A 23,789-nucleotide genomic window follows, 5' to 3' on the forward strand; every position below is an offset into this window, starting at 1 on the left:
AACATACTGATACTACTCCAACACATACTGACACTACTCCATGAGCAACACATACTGATACTACTCCATGAGCAACACATACTGATACTACTCCATGAGCAACACATAGTGATACTACTCCAACACATAGTGATACTACTCCAACACATACTGATACTACTCCAACACATACTGATACTACTCCATGAGCAACACATACTGATACTACTCCATGAGAAACACATACTGATACTACTCCAACACATACTGATACTACTCCATGAGCAACACATACTGAAACTACTCCATGGGCAACACATACTGATACTACTCCAACACAAACTGATACTACTCCAACACATACTGATACTACTCCATGAGCAACACATACTGATACTACTCCAACACAAACTGATACTACTCCAACACAAACTGAAACTACTCCATGAGCAACACATACTGATACTACTCCATGAGCAACACATACTGATACTACTCCAACACATACTGATACTACTCCAACACAAACTGATACTACTCCTTGAGCAACATACTGATACTACTCCAACACATACTGGTACTACTCCATGAGCAACACATACTGATACTACTCCAACACATACTGATACTACTCCAACAAAAACTGATACTACTCCTTGAGCAACATACTGATACTACTCCAACACATACTGAGACTACTCCATGAGCAACACATACTGATACTACTCCAACACATACTGATACTACTCCAATACATACTGAGACTACTCCATGAGCAACACATACTGATACTACTCCAACACACACTGAGACTACTCCAACACATACTGATACTACTCCAACACATACTGATACTACTCCATGAGCAACATACTGATACTACTCCAACACAAACTGTTACTACTCCAACACATACTGATACTACTCCAACACATACTGATACTACTCCAACACATACTGATACTATTCCAACAAAAACTGATACTACTCCTTGAGCAACATACTGATACTACTCCAACACATACTGAGACTACTCCATGAGCAACACATACTGATACTACTCCAACACATACTGATACTACTCCAACACAAACTGATACTACTCCAATACATACTGAGACTACTGCATGAGCAACACATACTGTTACTACTCCAACACATACTGATACTACTCCAACACATACTGATACTACTCCATGAGCAACATACTGATACTACTCCAACACATACTGATACTACTCCAACACATACTGATACCACTCCATGAACAACACATACTGATACTACTCCATGAGCAACAGAAACTGATACTACTCCATGAGCAACACATACTGATACTACTCCAACACATACTGATACTACTCCATGAGCAACACATAGTGATACTACTCCATGAGCAACACATACTGAGACTACTCCAACACATACTGATAATATTCCATGAGCAACACATAGTGATACTACTCCAACACAAACTGATACTACTCCAACACATACTGATACTACTCCATGAGCAACACATACTGATACTACTCCATGAGCAACACATACTGATACTACTCCATGAGCAACACATACTGATACTACTCCAACACATACTGATACTACTCCATGAGCAACACATACTGACACTACTCCATGAGCAACACATACTGATACTACTCCAACACATACTGATATTACTCCAACACAAACTGATACTACTCCAACACATACTGATACTACTCCAACACAAACTGATACTACTCCAACACATACTGATACTACTCCATGAGCAACACATACTGATACTACTCCATGAGCAACATACTGATACTACTCCAACACATACTGATACTACTCCATGAGCAACACATACTGATACATACACTTTTTTTTTTTGTAACGTAAGCTTAACTTTCTGAACATTCGAGACGTGTAGCCCACTTGTCATTCTAATCTCCTTTGCTTTAGCGTAGCCTGTCAACTATGTGTCTGTCTATCCCTGTTCTCTCCTCTCTGCACAGACCATACAAACGCTTCACACCGCGTGGCCGCGCCCACCCTAACCTGGTGGTCCCAGCCCGCACGACCCACGTGGAGTTCCAGGTCTCCGGTAGCCTCTGGAACTGCCGATCCGCGGCCAACAAGGCAGAGCTCATCTCAGCCTATGCGTCCCTCCAGTCCCTCGACTTCTTGGCACTGACGGAAACATGGCTCACCACAGATAACACTGCTACTCCTACTGCTCTCTCTTCGTCTGCCCACGTGTTCTCGCACACCCCGAGAGCTTCTGGTCAGCGGGGTGGTGGCACCGGGATCCTCATCTCTCCCAAGTGGTCATTCTCTCTTTCTCCCCTTACCCATCTGTCTATCGCCTCCTTTGAATTCCATGCTGTCACAGTTACCAGCCCTTTCAAGCTTAACATCCTTATCATTTATCGCCCTCCAGGTTCCCTTGGAGAGTTCATCAATGAGCTTGATGCCTTGATAAGCTCCTTTCCTGAGGACGGCTCACCTCTCACAGTTCTGGGTGACTTTAACCTCCCCATGTCTACCTTTGACTCATTCCTCTCTGCCTCCTTCTTTCCACTCCTCTCCTCTTTTGACCTCACCCTCTCACCTTCCCCCCCTACTCACAAGGCAGGCAATACGCTTGACCTCATCTTTACTAGATGCTGTTCTTCCACTAACTCTATTGCAACTCCCCTCCAAGTCTCCGACCACTACCTTGTATCCTTTTCCCTCTCGCTCTCATCCAACACTTCCCACACTGCCCCTACTCGGATGGTATCGCGCCGTCCCAACCTTCGCTCTCTCTCCCCCGCTACTCTCTCCTCTTCCATCCTATCATCTCTTCCCTCTGCCCAAACCTTCTCCAACCTATCTCCTGATTCTGCCTCCTCAACCCTCCTCTCCTCCCTTTCTGCATCCTTTGACTCTCTATGTCCCCTATCCTCCAGGCCGGCTCGGTCCTCCCCTCCCGCTCCGTGGCTCGACGACTCATTGCGAGCTCACAGAACAGGGCTCCGGGCAGCCGAGCGGAAATGGAGGAAAACTCGCCTCCCTGCGGACCTGGCATCCTTTCACTCCCTCCTCTCTACATTTTCCTCTTCTGTCTCTGCTGCTAAAGCCACTTTCTACCACTCTAAATTCCAAGCATCTGCCTCTAACCCTAGGAAGCTCTTTGCCACCTTCTCCTCCCTCCTGAATCCTCCCCCCCCCCCTCCTCCCTCTCTGCAGACGACTTCGTCAACCATTTTGAAAAGAAGGTCGACGACATCCGATCCTCGTTTGCTAAGTCAAACGACCCCGCTGGTTCTGCTCACACTGCCCTACCCTGTGCTTTGACCTCTTTCTCCCCTCTCTCTCCAGATGAAATCTCGCGTCTTGTGACGGCCGGCCGCCCAACAACCTGCCCGCTTGACCCTATCCCCTCCTCTCTTCTCCAGACCATTTCCGGAGACCTTCTCCCTTACCTCACCTCGCTCATCAACTCATCCTTGACCGCTGGCTACGTCCCTTCCGTCTTCAAGAGAGCGAGAGTTGCACCCCTTCTGAAAAAACCTACACTCGATCCCTCCGATGTCAACAACTACAGACCAGTATCCCTTCTTTCTTTTCTCTCCAAAACTCTTGAACGTGCCGTCCTTGGCCAGCTCTCCTGCTATCTCTCTCAGAATGACCTTCTTGATCCAAATCAGTCAGGTTTCAAGACTAGTCACTCAACTGAGACTGCTCTTCTCTGTATCACGGAGGCGCTCCGCACTGCTAAAGCTAACTCTCTCTCCTCTGCTCTCATCCTTCTAGACCTATCGGCTGCCTTCGATACTGTGAACCACCAGATCCTCCTCTCCACCCTCTCCGGGTTGGGCATCTCCGGCGCGGCCCACGCTTGGATTGCGTCCTACCTGACAGGTCGCTCCTACCAGGTGGCGTGGCGAGAATCTGTCTCCTCACCACGCGCTCTCACCACTGGTGTCCCCCAGGGCTCTGTTCTAGGCCCTCTCCTATTCTCGCTATACACCAAGTCACTTGGCTCTGTCATAACCTCACATGGTCTCTCCTATCATTGCTATGCAGACGACACACAATTAATCTTCTCCTTTCCCCCTTCTGATGACCAGGTGGCGAATCGCATCTCTGCATGTCTGGCAGACATATCAGTGTGGATGACGGATCACCACCTCAAGCTGAACCTCGGCAAGACGGAGCTGCTCTTCCTCCCGGGGAAGGACTGCCCGTTCCATGATCTCGCCATCACGGTTGACAACTCCATTGTGTCCTCCTCCCAGAGCGCTAAGAACCTTGGCGTGATCCTGGACAACACCCTGTCGTTCTCAACTAACATCAAGGCGGTGGCCCGTTCCTGTAGGTTCATGCTCTACAACATCCGCAGAGTACGACCCTGCCTCACACAGGAAGCGGCGCAGGTCCTAATCCAGGCACTTGTCATCTCCCGTCTGGATTACTGCAACTCGCTGTTGGCTGGGCTCCCTGCCTGTGCCATCAAACCCCTACAACTCATCCAGAACGCCGCAGCCCGTCTGGTGTTCAACCTTCCCAAGTTCTCTCACGTCACCCCGCTCCTCCGCTCTCTCCACTGGCTTCCAGTTGAAGCTCGCATCCGCTACAAGACCATGGTGCTTGCCTACGGAGCTGTGAGGGGAACGGCACCTCAGTACCTTCAGGCTCTGATCAGGCCCTACACCCAAACAAGGGCACTACGTTCATCCACCTCTGGCCTGCTCGCCTCCCTACCACTGAGGAAGTACAGTTCCCGCTCAGCCCAGTCAAAACTGTTCGCTGCTCTGGCACCCCAATGGTGGAACAAACTCCCTCACGACGCCAGGACAGCGGAGTCAATCACCACCTTCCGGAGACACCTGAAACCCCACCTCTTCAAGGAATACCTAGGATAAAGCAATCCTTCTGCCAACCCCCCCCCCCCCCTTAAAAGATTTAGATGCACTATTGTAAAGTGGCTGTTCCACTGGATGTCATTAGGTGAATGCACCAATTTGTAAGGCGCTCTGGATAAGAGCGTCTGCTAAATGACTTAAATGTAAATGTAAATGTAAATGATACTACTCCTTGAGCAACATACTGATACTACTCCAACACATACTGATACTACTCCATGAGCAACACATACTGATACTACTCCATGAGCAACATACTGATACTACTCCAACACATACTGATACTACTCCAACACATACTGATACTACTCCATGAGCAACACATACTGATACTACTCCAACACATACTGATACTACTCCAACACAAACTGATACTACTCCATGAGCAACACATACTGATACTACTCCATGAGCAACACATAGTGATACTACTCCAACACATACTGATACTACTCCAACACATACTGATACTACTCCATGAGCAACACATAGTGATACTACTCCAACACAAACTGATACTACTCCAACACATACTGATACTACTCCATGAGCAACACATACTGATACTACTCCAACACATACAGATACTACTCCAACACAAACTGATACTACTCCAACACATACTGATACTACTCCAACACATACTGATACTACTCCAACACATACTGATACTACTCCAACACATACTGATACTACTCCATGAGCAACACATACTGAGACTACCCCAACACAAACTGATACTACTCCATGAGCAACACATACTGATACTACTCCATCAGAAACACATACTGATACTACTCCATGAGCAACACATACTGATACTACTCCATGAGCAACACATACTGATACTACTCCAACACAAACTGATACTACTCCAACACATACTGATACTACTCCAACACATACTGATACTACTCCAACACAAACTGATACTACTCCATGAGCAACACATACTGATACTACTCCAACACAAACTGATACTACTCCAACACAAACTGAAACTACTCCATGAGCAACACATACTGATACTACTCCATGAGCAACACATACTGATACTACTCCAACACATACTGATACTACTCCAACACAAACTGATACTACTCCTTGAGCAACATACTGATACTACTCCATGAGCAACACATACTGATACTACTCCAACACACACTGAGACTACTCCAACACATACTGATACTACTCCAACACATACTGATACTACTCCATGAGCAACATACTGATACAACTCAAACACAAACTGATACTACTCCAACACATACTGATACCACTCCAACACATACTGACACTACTCCATGAGCAACATACTGATACTACTCCATGAGCAACATACTGATACTACTCCAACACATACTGATACTACTCCAACACATACTGATACTACTCCAACACATACTGACACTACTCCATGAGCAACACATACTGATACTACTCCAACACATACTGATACTACTCCAACACATACTGATACCACTCCATGAGCAACACATACTGATACTACTCCAACACATACTTATACTACTCCATGAGCAACACATACTGATACTACTCCATGAGCAACACATACTGATACTACTCCAACACATACTGATACTACTCCATGAGCAACACATACTGATACTACTCCATGAGCAACACATACTGATACTACTCCATGAGCAACAAATACTGATACTACTCCATGAGCAACACATACTGATACTACTCCAACACATACTGATACTACTCCATGAGCAACACATACTGATACTACTCCAACACATACTGATACTACTCCAACACATACTGATACTACTCCAACACATACTGATACTACTCCAACACATACTGATACTACTCCATGAGCAACACATACTGATACTACTCCAACAAACTGATACTACTCCAACAAACTGATACTACTCCAACACAAACTGATACTACTCCATGAGCAACACATACTGATACTACTCCAACACATACTGATACTACTTCATGAGCAACACATACTGATACTACTCCAACACACACATACTGATACTACTCCATGAGCAACACATACTGATACTACTCCAACACATACTGATACTACTCCAACGCATACTGATACTACTCCATGAGCAACACATACTGATACTACTCCATGAGCAACACATACTGATACTACTCCATGAGCAACATACTGATACTACTCCAACACATACTGATACTACTCCAACGCATACTGATACTACTCCATGAGCAACACATACTGATACTACTCCATGAGCAACACATACTGATACTACTCCAACACATACTGATACTACTCCAACACATACTGATACTACTCCAACACATACTGATACCACTCCATGAGCAACACATACTGATACTACTCCAACACATACTGATACTACTCCATGAGCAACACATACTGATACTACTCCATGAGCAACACATACTGATACTACTCCAACACATACTGATACTACTCCATGAGCAACACATACTGATACTACTCCATGAGCAACACATACTGATACTACTCCATGAGCAACAAATACTGATACTACTCCATGAGCAACACATACTGATACTACTCCATGAGCAACACATACTGATACTACTCCAACACATACTGATACTACTCCATGAGCAACACATACTGATACTACTCCAACACATACTGATACTACTCCAACACATACTGATACTACTCCAACACATACTGATACTACTCCAACACATACTGATACTACTCCAACACATACTGATACTACTCCAACAAACTGATACTACTCCATGAGCAACACATACTGATACTACTCAACACATACTGATACTACTCCATGAGCAACACATACTGATACTACTCCAACACATACTGATACTACTCCATGAGCAACACATACTGATACTACTCCATGAGCAACACATACTGATACTACTCCAACACATACTGATACTACTCCATGAGCAACATACTGATACTACTCCAACACATACTGATACTACTCCAACACATACTGATACTACTCCATGAGCAACACATACTGATACTACTCCAACACATACTGATACTACTCCAACACATACTGATACTACTCCATGAGCAACAAATACTGATACTACTCCAACACATACTGATACTACTCCAACACATACTGATACTACTCCATGAGCAACAAATACTGATACTACTCCAACACATACTGATACTACTCCAACACATACTGCTACTACTCCAACACATACTGATACTACTCCAACACATACTGATACTACTCCAACACATACTGATACTACTCCATGAGCAACAAATACTGATACTACTCCAACACATACTGATACTACTCCAACACATACTGATACTACTCCAACACATACTGATACTACTCCAACACATACTGATACTACTCCAACACATACTGATACTACTCCAACACATACTGATACTACTCCAACATACTGATACTACTCCAACACAAACTGATACTACTCCATGAGCAACACATACTGATACTACTCCATGAGCAACACATACTGATACTACTCCATGAGCAACACATACTGATACTACTCCAACACATACTGATACTACTCCAACACATACTGATACTACTCCAACACATACTGATACTACTCCATGAGCAACACATATTTTCCAAATACTACCTTCCTGAGCTTCCTGTCCGGTTGCAACACGGCCTGGTATGGGTGGTGAAGACATCCAGGACATCTATTCAAAACGGTGCCTGAGGTAGGCCCTGTAGCATCATCAAGGACCAGCCACGAGCCGTTTCCTCTAGTCGGGCAGACGGTATCGGAGCATGACGGCTGATACCAACAGGCTCAGAGACAGTTTCTATGAACAAGACTGGATAAGAGCGTCTGCTAAAATGACTAAAATGTAAAACCATCAGACTGCTGACCACCTGAACTGGACTGATTACCTGTTCTGATTCTCCACACCTTAGAGCGCACACACACACACACACACACTCCTCCCCCTCCCACCACACACACACACACTCCTCCCCCTCCCACCACACACACCTCCCCCTCCCACCACACACACACACACACACACACACACACACACTCCTCCCCCTCCCACCACACACACACACACTCCTCCCCCTCCCACCACACACACACACACACACACACACCTCCCCCACCTCCCCCTCCCACCACACGCACACACACACACACACACACACACACACACCTCCCCCTCCCACCACACACACACATTCCTCCCCCTCCCACCACACACACACAATACAAACTGCTCTCAGCCTACCGCTGCTACCAGACTCTTATTATAATATAATATTATTTATATATCATATATACTATATTATATATTTTTTATAATTGTCACGTTCCTGACCTATTTATGTTAGTTTGTTATGTGTGTTAGTTGGTCAGGACGTGAGGTTGGGTGGGCATTCTATGTTTTCTGTTTCTGTGTTGGTTTTTGGGTTGCCTGGTATGGCTCTTAATTAGAGGCAGGTGTTTGGCGTTCCTCTAATTAAGAGTCATATTTAGGTAGGCGTTGTCACAGTGTTCGTTGTGGGTGATTGTCTTCCGTGTTTGTGTATGTCGTTGCACCACACGGGACTGTTTTCGGTTTGTTTTGTTCATCGTTGTTTTTGTGTAGCCTGTTTTTTCTATTCGTGCGTTCTTCATGTTTTATGTAAGTTCGTCGTCTAGGTCTGTCTACACCGTTTATTTGTTTTGTTAGTGTATAGTCAAGTTCGTGTTTTTTTCGTTAATAAATTATGTCGTTTAACTCAGCTGCATTTTGGTTCAATCCATTCAATCCATCCATCCATCAATCCAAGCCGTTACAATAATGCTCAATTAAAACCCTTGCCACTCAATCCCCCCCTTTCCCTGATACATGTTTACATATTGGACTACAAATTGTGCCTTCCTGTATTATACTGATGCTAAAATGTTTATTATATTCTACTGAGACATTTACTTTATATTCGTATTAAATTCAAATGTTTTACTAGTTCTAATTGTTGGTTTATTGTGGAGAAGGAACCTGCCGACACGTTGTTAGATGATTTACACTATGCGTATACGCGGTACATACGACTAATAAAACTTCAAAACACTGAAACTATTCCAAGAACAACACAGAGAGGAAATAGAAACTGTATACTATAAAAACTAATAGAAATATCCAGTTTAATCGAATGAATTAGAGCCAAAACAAAGCAGCGGCTTCCGTTTACTGACGACATTATTGCTTAATTACAGAGATGATCAAAGACGTGAGACAACAATAAGAGATTTAATTAATCATGACCAGGGGGTGTGTCATCCACCACTCATTTAATGTATTGTGTCAGTGTGATGTAGAGTCAGGACTCCTCCAGTGTGTGGATGTAGAGTCAGGACTCCTCCAGTGTGTGGATGTAGAGTCAGGACTCCTCCAGTGTGTTTGGATTTAGAGTCAGGACTCCTCCAGTGTGTGTGGATGTAGAGTCAGGACTCCTCCAGTGTGTTTGGATGTAGAGTCAGGACTCCTCCAGTGTTTGGATGTAGAGTCAGGACTCCTCCAGTGTGTGTGTGGATGTAGAGTCAGGACTCCTCCAGTGTGTTTGGATTTAGAGTCAGGACTCCTCCAGTGTGTGTTTGGATGTAGAGTCAGGACTCCTCCAGTGTGTGTTTGGATTTAGAGTCAGGACTCCTCCAGTGTGTGGATGTAGAGGCAGGACTCCTCCAGTGTGTGTGGATGTAGAGGCAGGACTCCTCCAGTGTGTGTTTGGATGTAGAGTCAGGACTCCTCCAGTGTGTGTGTGGATGTAGAGTCAGGACTCCTCCAGTGTGTGTTTGGATGTAGAGTCAGGACTCCTCCAGTGTGTGTGTGGATGTAGAGTCAGGACTCCTCCAGTGTGTTTGGATTTAGAGTCAGGACTCCTCCAGTGTTTGGATGTTGAGTCAGGACTCCTCCAGTGTGTGGATGTAGAGTCAGGACTCCTCCAGTGTGTGTTTGGATTTAGAGTCAGGACTCCTCCAGTGTGTGTTTGGATTTAGAGTCAGGACTCCTCCAGTGTGTGTTTGGATGTAGAGTCAGGACTCCTCCAGTGTGTTTGGATGTAGAGTCAGGACTCCTCCAGTGTGTGTTTGGATTTAGAGTCAGGACTCCTCCAGTGTGTGTGGATGTAGAGTCAGGACTGCTCCAGTGTTTGGATGTAGAGTCAGGACTCCTCCAGTGTTTGGATGTAGAGTCAGGACTCCTCCAGTGTTTGGATGTAGAGTCAGGACTGCTCCAGTGTTTGGATGTAGAGTCAGGACTCCTCCAGTGTTTGGATGTAGAGTCAGGACTCCTCCAGTGTGTTTGGATGTAGAGTCAGGACTCCTCCAGTGTGTGGATGTTGAGTCAGGACTCCTCCAGTGTGTGTTTGGATTTAGAGTCAGGACTCCTCCAGTGTTTGGATGTTGAGTCAGGACTCCTCCAGTGTTTGGATGTTGAGTCAGGACTCCTCCTGTGTGTTTGGATGTAGAGTCAGGACTCCTCCAGTGTTTGGATGTAGAGTCAGGACTCCTCCAGTGTGTTTGGATGTAGAGTCAGGACTCCTCCAGTGTGTTTGGATGTAGAGTCAGGACTCCTCCAGTGTGTGTTTGGATGTAGAGTCAGGACTCCTCCAGTGTGTGTTTGGATGTAGAGTCAGGACTCCTCCAGTGTGTGTGTGGATGTAGAGTCAGGACTCCTCCAGTGTTTGGATGTAGAGGCAGGACTCCTCCAGTGTGTTTGGATTTAGAGTCAGGACTCCTCCAGTGTGTTTGGATGTAGAGTCAGGACTCCTCCAGTGTGTTTGGATGTAGAGTCAGGACTCCTCCAGTGTTTGGATGTAGAGTCAGGACTCCTCCAGTGTGTGTTTGGATGTAGAGGCAGGACTCCTCCAGTGTGTGTTTGGCTGTAGAGTCAGGACTCCTCCAGTGTGTGTTTGGCTGTAGAGTCAGGACTCCTCCAGTGTGTGTTTGGATGTAGAGTCAGGACTCCTCCAGTGTGTTTGGCTGTTTTAGTAGAGTCCTACAGAGCCAGTGTTGTTCACTGTGGTGTGGTCTGAAGCTATAGCCTGGGCCCAGATCTGGATGTGATTTACTACTAATTCATCTCACTATTGTGGCCATTGACCTTCAGGAAGCCATACTGATTTTACATATCAAATATTTTGGTACATATTGAAGTGCCTTGGGGCTAGGGCCTAAGGACTAGTGTTACCTCTGCGATGGTGATGCAGTCAGGATACAGGGGGGCTAGGGCCTAAGGACTAGTGTTACCTCTGCGATGGTGATGCAGTCAGGATACAGGGGGGCTAGGGCCTAAGGACTAGTGTTACCTCTGCGATGGTGATGCAGTCAGGATACAGGGTGGCTAGGGTCTAAGGACTAGTGTTACCTCTGCGATGGAGTCAGGATACAGGGTGGCTAGGGCCTAAGGACCAGTGTTACCTCTGCGATGGTGATGCAGTCAGGATACAGGGTGTGGAGGACATGATTAGCTGTCATCAGATAGACCAGGGAATCTTCATCCACCTGAAGACCAAAGTACTCTGAGTAGTCTCCTGAAAACATACTGCCTGAGGACAGAGAAAGAGCAAGGCTATCACCTAGGGAGCTAGGGTGTAGGAGTTAGGGGGTGAGGATTAACGGGTAGGGGGTAAGGGTTAGGGAGCTAGGGTGTAGGACTGAGGAAACTAGGAGCTAGGGTGTAGGGGTTAAGGGGTACAGTAAGTGCTTCTACTTAGATAAGTCTCCTGAAATTATACTACCTGAGGATAGAGGTACACCACCCACACTGATACATAACCAAAATATAAAATTAACCCACACTGAATACAGAACCAATATATAACCATAACCCACACTGACACATAACCAATATATAACCATAACCCACACTGATACATAACCAATATATAACCATAACCCACACTGATACATAACCAATATATAACCATAACCCACACTGATACATAACCAATATATAACCATAACCCACACTAAATAAATAACCAATATATAACCATAACCCACACTGAATACATAACCAATATACTGTATAACCATAACCCACACTGATACATAACCAATATACTGTATAACCATAACCCACACTGATACATAACCAATATGCTGTATAACCATAACCCACACTTAATACATAACAAATATATCAAATTAACCCACACTGAATACATAACCACTATATAACCATAACCCACACTGGATACATAACCAATATATAACCATAACCCACACTGATACATAACCAATATATAACCATAACCCACACTGACACATAATCAATATACTGTATAACAATAACCCACACTGATACATAACCAATATATAACCATAATCCACACTGGATACATAACCAATATATAACCATAACACACACTGAATACATACACAATATATAACCATAACCCACACTGAACACATAACCAATATATAACCATAACCCACACTTATACATAACCAATATACTGTATAACCATAACCCACACTGAATACATAACCAATATACTGTATAACCGTAACCCACACTGAATACATAACCAATATATAACCATAACCCACACTGAATACATAACCAATATATAACCATAACCCACACTGAATACATAACCAATATATAACCATAACCCACACTGAATACATAACCAATATATAACCATAACCCACACTGAATACATAACCAAAATATAACCATAACCCATACTGATACATTACCAATATATAACCATAACCCAAATTGATTACATAACCAATATATAACCATAACCCATATATAACCATAACCCACACTGAATACATAACCAATATACTGTATAACCATAACCCACACTGAATACATAACCAAAATATAACCATAACCCACATTGAATACATAACCAATATATAAAATTAACCCACACTGAATACATAACCAATATATAAAATTAACCCACACTGATACATAACCGATATATAACCATATCCCACAATGAATACATAACCAATATATAACCATAACCCACACTCAATACATAACCAATATATAACCATAACCCACATTGAATACATAACCAATATATAAAATTAACCCACACTGAATACATAACCAATATATAAAATTAACCCACACTGAATACATAACCAATATATAACCATAACCCACACTGAATACATAACCAATATATAACCATACCCACACTGAAAACATAACCGATATATAACCATAACCCACACTGATACATAACCAATATATAACCATAACCCACACTGAATACATAACCAATATATAACCATAACCCACACTGAAAACATACAATATTTACCTATTACCCACACTGAATACATACAATATATAACCATAACCCACACTGAAAACATACAATATATAACCATAACCCACACTGAATACATAACCAATATATAACCATAACCCACACTGAAAACATACAATATATAACCATAACCCACACTGAATACATAACCAATACATAACCATAACCCACACTGAATACATAACCAATATATCACCATAACCCACACTGAATACATAACCAATATATAACCATAACCCACACGAAATTCATAACCAATATATCACCACAACCAACACTGAATACATAACCAATATATAACCATAACCCACACTGAATACATAATCAATATATAACCATAACCCACACTGAATACATAATCAATATATAACCATAACCCACACTGAAAACATACAATATATAACCATAACACACACTGAATACATAACCAATATATAACCATATCCCACACAAAATACATAACCAATATATAACCATAACCCACACTGATACATAACCAATATATAACCATATCCCACACAAAATACATAGCTATAACCCACACTGACACATAACCAATATATAAACATAACCCACACTGAATACATAACCAATATATAACCATAACCCACACTGAATACATAACCATAACCCACACTGATACATAACCAATATATAACCATAACCCACACTGATACATAACCAATATATAACCATAACCCACACTGAATAAATAACCAATATATAACCATAACCCACACTGAATACATACCCATAACCAACACTGACACGTAACCAATATATAACCATAACCCACACTCAACACATTACCATAACCCACACTGATACATAATCAATATATAACCATAAACCACACTGATACATAACCAATATATAACCATAACCCACACTGATACATAACCAATATATAACCATAACCCACACTGATACATAACCAATATATAACCATAACCCACACTGATACATAACCAATATATAACCTTAACCCACACTGATACATAACCAATATATAACCATAACCCACACTGATACATAACCAATATATAACCATAACCCACACTGATACATAACCAATATATAACCATAACCCACACTGAATACATAACCAATATATAATCATAACCCACACTGAATACATAACCAATATATAACCATAACCCACACTGAATACATAACCAATATATAACCATAACCCACACTGAATACATAACCATAACCCACACTGATACATAACCAATATATAACCATAACCCACACTGAAAACATAACCATAACCCACAGTGAATACATAACCAATATATAACCATAACCCACACTGAAAACATAACCATAACCCACAGTGAATACATAATCAATATATAACCATAACCCACACTGAAAACATACAATATATAACCATAACACACACTGAATACATAACCAATATATAACCATATCCCACACAAAATACATAGCTATAACCCACACTGACACATAACCAAAATATAAACATAACCCACACTGAATACATAACCAATATATAACCATAACCCACACTGAATACATAACCATAACCCACACTGATACATAACCAATATATAACCATAACCCACACTGATACATAACCAATATTTAACCATAACCCACAATGAATACATAACCAATATATAACCATAACCCACACCGAATACATAACCATAACCCACACTGAATAAATAACCAATATATAACCATAACCCACACTGAATACATAGCCATAACCAACACTGGCACGTAACCAATATATAACCATAACCCACACTCAACACATTACCATAACACACACTGATACATAATCAATATATAACCATAAACCACACTGATACATAACCAATATATAACCATAACCCACACTGAAAACATAATCATAACCCACACTGAATACATAACCAATATATAACCATAACCCACACTGAATAAATAACCAATATATAACCATAACCCACACTGAATATATAACCATAACCCACACTGAATACATAACCAATATATAATCATAACCCACACTGAATAAATAACCAATATATAACCATAACCCACACTGAATACATACCCATAACCAACACTGACACGTAACCAATATATAACCATAACCCACACTCAACACATTACCATAACCCACACTGATACATAATCAATATATAACCATAAACCACACTGATACATAACCAATATATAACCATAACCCACACTGATACATAACCAATATATAACCATAACCCACACTGATACATAACCAATATATAACCATAACCCACACTGATACATAACCAATATATAACCATAACCCACACTGATACATAACCAATATATAACCATAACCCACACTGATACATAACCAATATATAACCATAACCCACACTGATACATAACCAATATATAACCATAACCCACACTGAATACATAACCAATATATAATCATAACCCACACTGAATACATAACCAATATATAACCATAACCCACACTGAATACATAACCAATATATAACCATAACCCACACTGAATACATAACCATAACCCACACTGATACATAACCAATATATAACCATAACCCACACTGAAAACATAACCATAACCCACAGTGAATACATAATCAATATATAACCATAACCCACACTGAAAACATAACCATAACCCACAGTGAATACATAACCAATATATAACCATAACCCACACTGAAAACATAACCCACACTGAATACATAATCAATATATAACCATAACCCACACTGAAAACATACAATATATAACCATAACACACACTGAATACATAACCAATATATAACCATATCCCACACAAAATACATAGCTATAACCCACACTGACACATAACCAATATATAAACATAACCCACACTGAATACATAACCAATATATAACCATAACCCACACTGAATACATAACCATAACCCACACTGATACATAACCAATATATAACCATAACCCACACTGATACATAACCAATATTTAACCATAACCCACAATGAATACATAACCAATATATAACCATAACCCACACCGAATACATAACCATAACCCACACTGAATAAATAACCAATATATAACCATAACCCACACTGAATACATAGCCATAACCAACACTGACACGTAACCAATATATAACCATAACCCACACTCAACACATTACCATAACACACACTGATACATAATCAATATATAACCATAAACCACACTGATACATAACCAATATATAACCATAACCCACACTGAAAACATAATCATAACCCACACTGAATACATAACCAATATATAACCATAACCCACACTGAATAAATAACCAATATATAACCATAACCCACACTGAATATATAACCATAACCCACACTGATACATAGCCAATATTTACCTATTACCCACACTGAATACATACAATATATAACCATAACCCACACTAAATACATAGTTATAACCCACACAAAACCAATATATAACCATAACCCACACTGATACATAACCATAACCCACACTGAATACATAGACAATTTATAACCATAACCCACACTGAATACATAGACAATTTATAACCATAACCCACACTGAATACATATACAATGTAAACCATAACCCACACTGAATACATAGACAATGTATAACCATAACCCACACTGAATACATAGACAATGTAAACCATAACCCACACTGAATACATAGACAATGTAAACCATAACCCACACTGAATACATAGACAATGTAAACCATAACCCACACTGAATACATAGACAATATATAACCATAACCCACACTGAATACATAACCATAACCCACACTAATGCATAACCAATATATAACCCTAACCCACACTGAATACATAACCAATATATAACCATAACCCACACTAAATACATAACCAATATATAACAATAAACCACACTAAATACATAACCAATATATAAACATAACCCACACTGAATACATAACCAATATATAACCATAACCCACACTGAATACATAACCAATATATAAACATAACCCACACTGAATACATAACCAATATATAACCCTAACCCACACTGAATACATAACCAATATATAACCATAACCCACACTAAATACATAACCAATATATAACAATAAACCACACTAAATACATAACCAATATATAAACATAACCCACACTGAATACATAACCAATATATAAACATAACCCACACTGATACATAACCAATATATAACCATAACCCACACTGATACATAACCAATATACTGTATAACCATAACCCACACTGAATACATAGACCATGTAAAACCATAACCAATATATAAACATAACCCACACTAAATACATAACCAATATATAACCATAACCCACACTGAATACATAACCAATATATAACCATAACCCACACTGATACATAACCAATATATAAACATAACCCACACTGAATACATAACCAATACATAACCATAACCCACACTGAATACATAACCAATATATAACCATAACCCACACTGAATACATAACCAATATACTGTATAACCATAACCCACACTGATACATAACCAATATACTGTATAACCATAACCAACACTGAATACATAACCAAAATATAACCATAACCCACACTGAATACATAACCAAAATATAAACATAACCCAGACTGAATACATAACCAAAATATAACCATAACCCATAATGATACATAACCAATATATAACCATAACCCACACTGAATACATAACCAAAATATAACCATAACCCACACTGATACATAACCAATATATAACCATATCCCACAATGAATACATAACCAATATATAACCATAACCCACACTCAATACATAACCAATATATAACCATAACCCACATTGAATACATAACCAATATATAAAATTAACCCACACTGAATACATAACCAATATATAAAATTAACCCACACTGAATACATAACCAATATATAACCATAACCCACACTGAATACATAACCAATATATAACCATACCCACACTGAAAACATAACCGATATATAACCATAACCCACACTGATACATAACCAATATATAACCATAACCCACACTGATACATAACCACTATATAACCATAACCCACAATGAATACATAACAATAACTCACACTGAATACATAACCAATATATAACCATAACCCACACTGAATACATAACCAATATATAACCATAACCCACACTGAATACATAACCAATATATAACCATAACCCACACTGAAAACATACAATATTTACCTATTACCCACACTGAATACATACAATATATAACCATAACCCACACTGAAAACATACAATATATAACCATAACCCACACTGAATACATAACCAATATATAACCATAACCCACACTGAAAACATACAATATATAACCATAACCCACACTGAATACATAACCAATACATAACCATAACCCACACTGAATACATAACCAATATATAACCATAACCCACACGAAATTCATAACCAATATATCACCACAACCAACACTGAATACATAACCAATATATAACCATAACCCACACTGAATACATAATCAATATATAACCATAACCCACACTGAATACATAATCAATATATAACCATAACCCACACTGAAAACATACAATATATAACCATAACACACACTGAATACATAACCAATATATAACCATATCCCACACAAAATACATAGCTATAACCCACACTGACACATAACCAATATATAAACATAACCCACACTGAATACATAACCAATATATAACCATAACCCACACTGAATACATAACCATAACCCACACTGATACATAACCAATATATAACCATAACCCACACTGATACATAACCAATATATAACCATAACCCACACTGAATACATAACCAATATATAACCATAACCCACACTGAATACATAACCATAACCCACACTGATACATAACCAATATATAACCATAACCCACACTGATACATAACCAATATATAACCATAACCCACACTGATACATAACCAATATATAACCATAACCCACACTGATACATAACCAATATATAACCATAACCCACACTGAATAAATAACCAATATATAACCATAACCCACACTGAATACATACCCATAACCAACACTGACACGTAACCAATATATAACCATAACCCACACTCAACACATTACCATAACCCACACTGATACATAATCAATATATAACCATAAACCACACTGAATACAAAACCAATATATAATCATAACCCACACTGAATACATAACCAATATATAACCATAACCCACACTGAATACATAACCAATATATAACCATAACCCACACTGAATACATAACCATAACCCACACTGATACATAACCAATATATAACCATAACCCACACTGAAAACATAACCAATATATAACCATAACCCACACTGAATACATAACCACTCTATAACCATAACCCACACTGAATAAATAACCACTCTATAACCATAACCCACACTGAATAAATAACCAATATATAACCATAACCCACACTGAATATATAATCAATATATAACCATAACCCACACTGAATACATAATCAATATATAACCATAACCCACACTGAAAACATACAATATATAACCATAACACACACTGAATACATAACCAATATATAACCATATCCCACACAAAATACATAGCTATAACCCACACTGACACATAACCAATATATAAACATAACCCACACTGAATACATAACCAATATATAACCATAACCCACACTGAATACATAACCATAACCCACACTGATACATAACCAATATATAACCATAACCCACACTGATACATAACCAATATATAACCATAACCCACAATGAATACATAACCAATATATAACCATAACCCACACCGAATACATAACCATAACCCACACTGATACATAACCAATATATAACCATAACCCACACTGAATAAATAACCAATATATAACCATAACCCACACTGAATAAATAACCAATATATAACCATAACCCACACTGAATACATAGCCATAACCAACACTGACACGTAACCAATATATAACCATAACCCACACTCAACACATTACCATAACACACACTGATACATAACCAATATATAACCATAACCCACACTGAATACAAAACCAATATATAATCATAACCCACACTGAATACATAACCAATATATAACCATAACCCACACTGAAACATAACCATAACCGACACTGAATACATACACAATATATAACCATAACCCACAGTGAATACAGAACCAATATATAACCATAACCCACACTGAATACATAACCACTCTATAACCATAACCCACACTGAATAAATAACCAATATATAACCATAACCCACACTGAATATATAACCATAACCCACACTGATACATAGCCAATATTTACCTATTACCCACACTGAATACATACAATATATAACCATAACCCACACTAAATACATAGTTATAACCCACACAAAACCAATATATAACCATAACCCACACTGATACATAACCATAACCCACACTGAATACATAGACAATTTATAACCATAACCCACACTGAATACATAGACAATTTATAACCATAACCCACACTGAATACATAAATGTAAACCATAACCCACACTGAATACATAGACAATGTATAACCATAACCCACACTGAATACATAGACAATGTAAACCATAACCCACACTGAATACATAGACAATGTAAACCATAACCCACACTGAATACATAGACAATATATAACCATAACCCACACTGAATACATAACCATAACCCACACTAATGCATAACCAATATATAACCCTAACCCACACTGAATACATAACCAATATATAACCATAACCCACACTAAATACATAACCAATATATAAACATAACCCACACTGATACATAACCAATATATAACCATAACCCACACTGATACATAACCAATATACTGTATAACCATAACCCACACTGAATACATAACCAATATATCACCATTACCCACACTGAATACATAACCAATATATAACCATAACCCACACTAAATACATAACCAATATATAACCATAACCCACACTGATACATAACCAATATATAACCATAACCCACACTGATACATAACCAATATACTGTATAACCATAACCCACACTGAATACGTAGACCATGTAAAACCATAACCAAAAACTCTACTGTTGTTAGTGCACTTCGTATGAAAGACTTTAAGTACGCTCTGTACATAGTGAAAATAACAATAAACACATTTTTTTAAAAGCACTAGCACATCAGCTATGATGTTGCAGGTGCTTGGGAACACTGCTCTGGCATGTTTATACAAGTCGTGTCAGCCTCTTTATAAAAAGCTCTGACGAAGGCCAAGAGGTAGACGCATAAACTGGAATAAGTGATATGAGCAATATCAGTGTGTGGGATTTTTGCTTAACAATAACAGAACCCACACTGCTGCTAGTGTAAAGCATATGAAGTGATTATGAAAAGCACTATAATTCATTTCCAGTTTGAACAGGAATCTTAGGATGCCCAGGAAGGAATTTTGAAATGTTCCTTGGGAGGTAAACATTTGACATTTTCTGGAATATATGAATCCCTAGCCCTTACCAATACCATGATGATGGTACATCATGGACGTCACCCCATCGAACCTGAAGCCATCAAAACGATACTCCTCCATCCACCAACGCAGGTTAGACAGCAGGAACCTCAGGACCTCCCAGCTGACGCACACACACACACACACACAAGGTCAGGAAAACAAGATGCATTTAATAATTGAAACATGTGATGTTGCTGGTTGGTCTGGTGAGACCCAGGAGGTTTGCGCTACAGTTCATTCCCATCGGAGGTTGATGCTTAGGCACAGGTGTGTATGTGATAGACGGAGGTTCGCACACACACACACACACCCCTCCCCCCACACACACACACACACACACACACACCCCTCCCCCCCCCCCCCCCACACACACCCCTCCCCCCCCCCCCCCCACACACACACACACACACACACACACACACACACACACACACACACACACACACACACACACACACACACACACACACACACACACACACACACACACACACACACACACACACACACACACACACACACACACACACACACACACACACACACGGGGCCACAGTGTCCAGTTATCTCTGGCTCTCTTTCTGGCTGAGTAAATCAATGACTTACAGTAGGTAACTGAGCACTCCTCCTGGTCTACATCCCAAATGGCACCCTATTCCCTATGTAGTGCACTACTTTTGACCAGGGACTATAGGGATCTGGTCAAAACTAGTGTGCCGAATAGGGAATAGGCTGCTATTTGGGATGGAGGCCTGATCTCTATCAGAGCGCATGGCCACTGGCTAAGTGTTTAGTATGGCCACCGTCTCACTGTGTCTCAGTCTGATAGGATTTCATGTAACACTTGGGTAAACAAACACCAAGCGAGGGAATTGAGTTCCTACTCCTGAGAATGAGATCAGCGATACTCTCTAACGTGCTTTGTGGCCTCTCTCCTTCTAAAGTCTCAGGTCCCAAACGGCACACTGTTTCCCATTTAGTGCACTACTTTTGATCAC

At 40.1% G+C, this 23,789-nt stretch overlaps 1 protein-coding gene across 1 annotated transcript in view; it reads right to left on the minus strand.

Annotated features, from left to right (window-relative positions):
* The window catches only part of LOC129822492 (1,4-alpha-glucan-branching enzyme-like), a 355,318-nt gene that overhangs the window by 164,938 nt on the left and 166,591 nt on the right, over window positions 1-23,789 (minus strand). Inside the window, exons 8-9 of the mRNA XM_055880812.1 lie at window positions 22,797-22,912; window positions 12,333-12,460 (exon numbers count right to left, since the gene is read on the minus strand). Coding sequence (XP_055736787.1) covers window positions 12,333-12,460; window positions 22,797-22,912 — 244 coding nt within the window. The remainder of the gene's footprint in view (window positions 1-12,332; window positions 12,461-22,796; window positions 22,913-23,789) is intronic.

This window comes from Salvelinus fontinalis, chromosome 24 (genome assembly GCF_029448725.1).
Source record: "Salvelinus fontinalis isolate EN_2023a chromosome 24, ASM2944872v1, whole genome shotgun sequence".
Taxonomy (NCBI): domain Eukaryota; kingdom Metazoa; phylum Chordata; class Actinopteri; order Salmoniformes; family Salmonidae; genus Salvelinus; species Salvelinus fontinalis.